General features: G+C 34.6%; 1 protein-coding gene and 3 non-coding genes across 7 annotated transcripts; all 4 read left to right on the top strand.

The window, feature by feature from the left end:
- The first annotated feature begins 897 nt into the window (after window positions 1-897).
- On the top strand, window positions 898-6,114 carry LOC120091981 (U3 containing 90S pre-ribosomal complex subunit). Of its 4 annotated transcripts, none has more exons than XM_039050175.2 (9): window positions 908-1,210; window positions 1,399-1,594; window positions 1,678-1,750; window positions 1,911-1,951; window positions 2,028-2,109; window positions 3,542-3,591; window positions 3,840-3,953; window positions 4,106-4,236; window positions 5,553-6,114. In XM_039050175.2, exons 1-9 carry the CDS (start codon window positions 940-942, stop codon window positions 5,582-5,584), a joined length of 990 nt encoding a protein of 329 aa, XP_038906103.1. In that variant the 5' UTR covers window positions 908-939; the 3' UTR covers window positions 5,585-6,114. The 4 variants fall into 4 exon arrangements, with proteins under 4 accessions (XP_038906109.1, XP_038906103.1, XP_038906095.1 ...); XM_039050167.2 differs by having other exon boundaries at window positions 909-1,210; window positions 5,547-6,114; XM_039050181.2 differs by lacking the exons at window positions 1,911-1,951; window positions 2,028-2,109 and having other exon boundaries at window positions 898-1,210; window positions 5,547-6,114.
- LOC120070433 (small nucleolar RNA Z122) lies at window positions 2,042-2,126 on the top strand. The gene has a single exon (XR_005479928.1). It is a non-coding gene; the product is annotated as a small nucleolar RNA Z122 (small nucleolar RNA).
- LOC120070432 (small nucleolar RNA Z122) lies at window positions 2,704-2,789 on the top strand. Its single transcript, XR_005479927.1, has one exon. It is a non-coding gene; the product is annotated as a small nucleolar RNA Z122 (small nucleolar RNA).
- On the top strand, window positions 3,095-3,177 carry LOC120070434 (small nucleolar RNA Z122). Its single transcript, XR_005479929.1, has one exon. It is a non-coding gene; the product is annotated as a small nucleolar RNA Z122 (small nucleolar RNA).
- Window positions 6,115-7,406: the final 1,292 nt, after the last annotated feature.

The following is a 7,406-nucleotide window of genomic DNA, read 5'->3' as shown; positions in this document are numbered from 1 at the left end:
TTTTAACTCTCAATTACTTAGAAACTGAATTTTTTTTAGGCCTAAAACAAAACTCCAAAAAATATAAATCTAAACGAAGAAACGAAAGCGAAATAGGAAAAATATTCAAACATACAAAAATAATCACATACCTAGTAGATCTAAAACAAATAACACAAAAAAGATAAAATCACCACAACCATTGGAGAAGTAGATGAACAAGAGAAAAGAGAGGTTCTTAATAAACATAAATTAAAAAGAACGTAACTAACAACCTAGAAGAGGGAGAGAAGAGAGAGGAGAGAGAATTTGAGGAAAATAATCCAGAGGGAATGAAGGAGAAGGGAAACTAGACAAGTGAAAGAAGAGAAAAGATGAAAGGAGTAATGTGAAGAAACATGTGAGAGAGAAAAACTCCATAGTTGAAACATGTGAAATGAGTAAATGAAGGGAGTTAGAAAACACGTGAGAGGAGTAATGTGAACAAAAAACATCTTATGAGATGATAAAACGATGAGTTACTAAATCTAATGTTTTTTATTATTAGGGGACAAAACGTTGGATGTGTTTTTTCTTTTGCCTACCCAATCCAACTCAATTTAAAGGGCTAAATGCTCCCTTAGTATATAACAAATCAAACAAATTTGTATATAAAAATATTTTTGAGAAAGTGATACATGAATGTTTTTATTTTAAGCGGTTTTTTAATGAAAATATTCAAATGAAAATGAATTTTTGAAAAGTCAATCAAACATACGGGCTGGGCCAAATGAAAGGGAGGATCTAGACCACTAAACATTGCCCAGTGTCGAATTTGGGCCTGGCTTTGGGCTACAGGCTATTTAACTGGGCCTATTCACAAAAGCCCACCAAAAAGTTATCAACAATTTCCGTTTTCTTTAGTCGTCGCCTCCGGCTATAAGTTTGGCATTCTATTCCACCTCTAGAACCCTAGAAACAATGGTGGGTTTAGAAAATGCAGACAAAGCTTCTGAAGCTTCTCTTCGAAACCCTAGAAAGAAGCGCAAACAGCGGCCTCCAAACAACCCTAAGAACTCCAAGAAGAGGAAGTCCGTTGTGAACAACAACCGCGATGCGCAAAATGCCAACAATGGTAGTGAAAACAGTGCATCGGAGGCACTTCCATTGGAGCCCTTCAGCTTTTTTCTGGATGAGTTCCAGACGGCTAATGATGTGCAGATTTCTTCGCTTGAGTTTGAGTCCATGAAAGGTACTTTACTAATCTGGATCATTTTCTCCTTTTTTGAGTCGAATAAAACGTAACATCTTTTGGAGTGTTTAATTAGCCGTTCTAGTGAAATGGTATTTAAAGTATGGTTGATAGAGCCTAATTGTATGACTTTTTCTGTAATGCGTGAGAATTTATTTGATTTTTGTTATGATTGGAGAATTTTGTAGATAGATGTATTCTGGGTCCTCCTGAAAGTTCAGTGCAGGATGATAAAACCTTGGTGAAACATATCAAGGAAGCTTTTGGGTCATCGTGGAAAGAAGTTCTTTGTAAAGGGAAACTCTTTGAAGGAAAGACTGAACCTGGTAGTCCTGCTGTTCTTATAATCAGCACATCTGCACTTAGGTCGATTGAACTTTTAAAGTAAGATGGAGACTGCTTTTCTGCTAGTATTGATATATATGGAGTGCCTGCTTTTGTTTAACTTATTTCTCTATATTCATCAGGGGTTTTCGATCGCTAACTGAAGAATGCCATGCTGTAAAGCTATTTTCAAAGCACATGAAGATTGAGGAGCAGGTAGTATGAAGTTTCTTTCCATTCTCTTTTCTCTTTTAAATGGTTCAGAGATAGGAAGGAGATAGGAGTAACATATGTTTTCGTTGTTTAATGATGTTTCAAGTTTTATTGTTCACTTATTTTGTGAATTGAATGCTTGTTGTATATCAACACTATACAGAGGGGGGATGATAATTGTTTTCATTTTGCTATCAGGAACAAGTAAGAAAAACTCCACTATATGCTTTTAGAGTTCTAAAGTATTCAAATTCTTATCTTTATTTTGAAACCCTCTTAGTTTCAAACTTTGGATTTGGGAGATGAAGATACTTCAAATAACTATCAGAGGCAAAAGCACTGCTGAATTTGATGGTTTGCACGTCAGTCTGATCCTGTATTTTCGTTACCTTTTCTTTTAATTGTACTGATTTCAGAACCTGGTCTTCTCTTGTGCTTAGTTCCTGTTTTGATCTTCATGGTCACATGATTAATTACGAATAATTTTTGTAATGCCCTGCTTTTCTTGATGAGCATGGAAAGCTCAAGCAATGATTTAGATTCTTGATTCTTAAACACATCAATTAACAATGTTCAGCAAGTGATTGGTGATTTTTTATGGCTCTAGTAGATTTGTGTCTTGACCAATTACTGGTTTGCAAGATGTTTCATATTTTTGTGGTGAGATGTGTTGTCCTTTCACCCTACTAGTTTCCGTTTTGATCTTCATGGTCATGTGATTAATTATGAATAATTTTTGTAATGCGCTGCTTTTCTTGATGAGCATGGAAAGCTCCAGCAATGATTTAGATTCTTGATTCTTGAACGGATCAATTAACAATATTCAGCAATAGTGGTTTGTGATTTTTATGACTCTAGTATATCCTGTGTCTTGGCCAATTACTGGTTTGCAAGTTATTTCATATTTTTGTGGTGAGATTTGTTGTCCGTCCATCCTACTAGTTTAGTTTATTGGGTTTGGGAATTGATGACAAGCTAGAAAATTTTCTCAGATGCAGCTGCTATGCTGAATGTATTATTTGCACGTCAGTCTGATCCCTTATTCTCAATGACAGTTGTCATTTCTCAGCTTCTGAATGCTGGACTTGTAATTACCTTGTTATTTTTATTGTTTTTTTAAATATGGATAAAGGAAATGGTGTTTTAGCATTTCCCTCCAACCTCTTAAAACAAACATTTACATCTTAACTTTTCCTGTTTTGAAAATTTTGTGTTTCTCATTCTTATGGTTTTCCTCCATCCATTTTATGCACAGGTCTGTTATTTTTATATGAAATCTTCAGCTGAACTCCCAATTTTATTGTCAGCTGTCTGTGTTGACTACAATTTTGGTTTCTTATTTTTATGTTTGGGAAATGAAGACAAATTGAACTGTTTCAACAGAGGTAGATACTGTGCTGAACTCTATTGCACGTCAGTCTGATCCCTATGATTATTGGGTATAACCTAAGCTCTTATTATGGGAAGTATATCTTTTGGCCCAAGATTTTTTTTTTTTTTTGGGGGGGGTGGGAATTCTGGGTTTTTTTGTACTTTTGTCATGATTTGGATCATTGTCTCAAATCCTCATTTCTGCTGAATTGGCAATCAAAGATCCTTTTGAATTGGCCAAATGACATTTTATTTCAATTTCGTCAAACTGTCTGTAATGCAATCTTACTTTGTGGTTTAGCTGCATCATCGTTTGATTTCTTAAAATCTCCAGTTTTGTAAACGATGGTTTTCAGTTGTGTTATTTTTAATGGACCATTAGTTTCTTGAACTGTTATTGTTTTCCCTTTATGATGGGTGCAGGTACAGCTGTTGAAGAACCGTGTTAACATTGCGAGTGGTACACCGAGCAGGTTAGCTTTCAGTATTGGGTTTATGACCGTTGATTAAAGAGTTCCAGTTCTAGGATTTTGTTTTGGATATAGGAGTGGTGTTGAGTATCGTTGGAGTAAAATAAATACTGAAAATCTACAACCTTCTTCCTGGATCTATCACCTTTTGCATCGATATTCAAAGAACATTTATTTTCTTTCCATTCATTCTAAAGTTTATCAACTGTTTGACTGATCCTTTGTCACATTCTCTAATTTATCAATTTTAGGATTAAAAAATTGATTGATACCGAGGCCTTGGGGCTTTCAAGATTAGCAGTTATTGTGCTCGACATTCAACCAGATATTAAGGGATATTCTTTATTTTCACTTCCACAAGTCAGGTTTGAACCTCATAATTTTTCGCAATTTCCCTTTCAAAACTTTTTATTCTATGCTCTTAATTGTGAAAATACAGATTAAAAAAAATATTTTCGTGTAGATTCACAAAAGCTAATCATTGGACTCTTTCTTACTCCTGAAATTCATGTTGCAGAGATGAGTTCTGGGATTTGTACAAGAGCTACTTACACCCAAGAGTTGTTGAAGGTGAGCTACGAATTTGCCTCTTTGGACCTTTACAACCTTCTCGAAAGCGAAGGAAAAAAGAACTTACCAGTCCACCAGGTGAGTAAAGTATCAACAAAGTCGAAATTTAGACCAGCCCTTTTGTTAATGTATCCTCAAATTAATTTCATCTGTTGATCAGTTTTCCTTTTCCTCCATTCCTATATTTCCCGATTTGGTTGGGTTGTACCAAAATTTTGCAACCTGAGCTGAGCCCTATTGTTGTAGTTTGGCTTATAGTTACCAAAATATATCTGAGAGTGCCCATGCTTTTCTTGAAGTCAGAGCCACGCGAAATTTTATATGGAATGTGGTGTTATACATTTTTTTTTTTGTATTATCTCCCATTTCTCAGGGCATAAAAATAGGTAGCCTTTATTTGTAATGTAAGAGGTTGTGGAACATTACATAAATTGTTTGTGTTGGAAGTAGATATGGAATCTGTGTTAGCTCGAAGGAAAATGGTTGTATATGCATGTAGATCCGTCGAAAATATATTTCAGAATATATAATTGTGCGTGTTTTTTCCATTAAATTTGAATACAAGACAAATACAATCACATGTTTAGCTTGGGTGGTGTATGGGCAGTTTTGCATGGATGACTATTTTGAGTCTCAGATTTTGATGAAAACCAAAGGTTTGTTTGTTTGTTTTTGACGTTTTGCTTGCATCATTGTTATGTGGAAGGAATGGCTAATGTTGGTGGTGGGTGTCACTCTTTGATCTCACCTTCGATCCTTGATTCATGTTCATTCTCCTTCTCGCTTCCACTATTTTTAGAAAATTCTTTCCCGATTGTTGCTTTAGTTTCAATTCATGTTTGATCCTTTCGCAAGAAAAAAATTTTCTTCTCTCAAAATTCTGCTTGAAGAAGAGAAAATTGAAGAATCTCAAAATCTTAAAAGTGTAGACTTAATACACCTAGAAGGAAGAAGGTACAAACTAGAGGAGGAACAAAAATTGAAAAGTGAGAGAGAGAATCAAGGAAAGAAGTCCATCACATGTACATTTTGTCATGTGAAATACAAATTATATGTTTGTATGTTTGTATTCTTTCTAAACACTTTTCTGATGTCGACCTTTTGTCACGTGAGATACAAATTATACCTTCAAAGTTTTAATAATATTTGAAAAGTCGTTACATTAGCTTTCTTTCCTTCTTTTCGATTCATTCCTTTAATGATGACATAAGTACCAATATTTCACCTGTGTTATTGATATCAAGTATGAGACAAGTAATGGAAGGTTATTCTTAGTTATTCAATTTTGGTCGAACTCCTCAACTTCTTTTCTCATTGTTCTCCCAGTTTTAGGCCAACATTCTTCTTGTTGATCGCTTTCAACGAGTTTTACTTCATTTTTTTTGTAGGTACAGAGCAAGAAGAATCAGAAATGGAGAGAATGTAAGTGTTGATGAAGTATCAGTGTACTTTCATAATGGGGCACACATTTAATCATGAAATCGCCTACACCAATGTAAGCGACTGAGTAATATTATATATAAGTGATCGTTACAATCATATAAACGATCAATTATTAAAAAAAAAAAAGCAAAATGTTGGGTTTAATCAAGTCTAAATACGATCAAGTTGGTCGAATATACCGTATGTCCGATGAGATTATGGGGTGAATATAACCTATGGGTGGGCTTACTGCGTGTTTGCACGAGGATCGCGATAAAGTCATATGCTCTTGTTAACGCATATGGCGAGGCACTGAAGTTTGCAAATCCGAGCATGGTCTTTGAGGTTGAAGTAGAAGACGATCAATACTTCACGTACGTCTTCATGGCATTCGATTTGCATATTAGGAGATTCTTGAACTGCATCTGCTCTGTAATTGTTGTTGACGGGACACATTTGCATGAGAAACATAAAGGTATATTGTTAATAGCAACGTGCATTGATCGTAATAACAACACATCCTATTGCGTTCAATATTGTAGATGGTGAGATGATGTGTCATGGAATTGGTTCATGACTCATTTGAAGGCTTTGATTGGAAACATTCCATATTTAGTGATTATATCAGATCGTTACATCTCCATTGGAAATGCTTTCACATGTATATTCCCCAACACATGCCATGCCCTATGTATATACCACATTTGGATTAATTTGATGGACAGATTCAAGAATAAGAACATAATCCCACACTTCTATTTTGCGACCAACGTTTATAGGATGTCTAAGTTTCAAATATCTTGGGCTAAGCTCCATCAATGTCCCGGGGTGGTAGCTATCTTGAGAAAGTTGGATTACAATGGTGGGCAAGAGTTTATCATGTCCATTGTAGATATGATAAGATGACGATGAATATAGTAGTATGTCTCAACGGTGGGCAAGATTTTATTAAGTCCATTGGAACATATTTGTGTATGGCTGCAGGGTTAGTTATGAAGGAACTCGTTTTACAGAGAACCTATGAGTGGAAGCGGATCGCCCAAATCTCATTTCGATTGAAACAAACATTTATAATAAAATAATACAAATTATGCATCATAACATAAGTTATAACATGCTTTCTAATAAGAAAAAGAGTTTAGAGATTTATCCTCCAATCTCACGTATATCCCTCGAACAAACTCGAACACTTCGAACAGCAACAAAACTCCTCGAACAACAACCAAACTTCAACCAAAAGGAGAAGAACACTACCAGTTGGTGACCTTGGTATTATCCGGGTGAGAATCCAGGAGTAGTGGGCTCTGGCTATTTTGGTTAGGAAGGAGTTTGTGAGATTGGAGGATGAAGACGATTGAAGGAAGAAACACAATATCGCATAGCAAAGTTTGCTTCAATCGTGTAGGCGATGAGACTATCGAATAGTCTCTGATTAATCGTGTAGCCTTGACTCAAGTCGTGTAACATTTCTTTTTGGAAAAAATAAAATCATATTTTATTTATCCCAATAGCCACAAAACCACTTAACTTCCCACTAAGGCGATTAGAGAAAAAAATGAATTAATTATCAAATAATTAACAATTATAAATAAATATGATAACCAACTTATCGTATTATATTTATAACCTATAGTTTTAATATTGAATCATATACAATATAAATAATAGTTCTTTTTTTCTATTTTATGGCATTTAATATAAATCATATTTATATTAATTTAACAACTATGAATCTTATTCATAGAAAATATACTTGAATCAGATTCAAATATTTGTTCCTCCAATTAAACTATAATGTATCATATACATTATGTCAATTATATCAT

Source organism: Benincasa hispida, chromosome 1 (genome assembly GCF_027475165.1).
Source record: "Benincasa hispida cultivar pf3 chromosome 1, pf3_genome.v1.1, whole genome shotgun sequence".
Taxonomy (NCBI): Eukaryota; Viridiplantae; Streptophyta; class Magnoliopsida; order Cucurbitales; family Cucurbitaceae; genus Benincasa; species Benincasa hispida.
Note: the sequence above shows the minus strand (reverse complement) of the source record. Positions and strands in the feature narration are given on the sequence as shown.

What these genes read in the sequence shown, in the direction of transcription:
- LOC120091981 (XM_039050167.2), top strand. Translation starts at nt 940, where the DNA reads ATGGTGGGTTTAGAAAATGCAGACAAAGCTTCTGAAGCTTCTCTTCGA. An exon ending in TGAGTTTGAGTCCATGAAAG is followed by an intron (nt 1,211 to 1,398) that starts GTACTTTACTAA and finishes AGAATTTTGTAG; the next exon opens with ATAGATGTATTCTGGGTCCT. An exon ending in AGGTCGATTGAACTTTTAAA is followed by an intron (nt 1,595 to 1,677) that starts GTAAGATGGAGA and finishes TATATTCATCAG; the next exon opens with GGGTTTTCGATCGCTAACTG.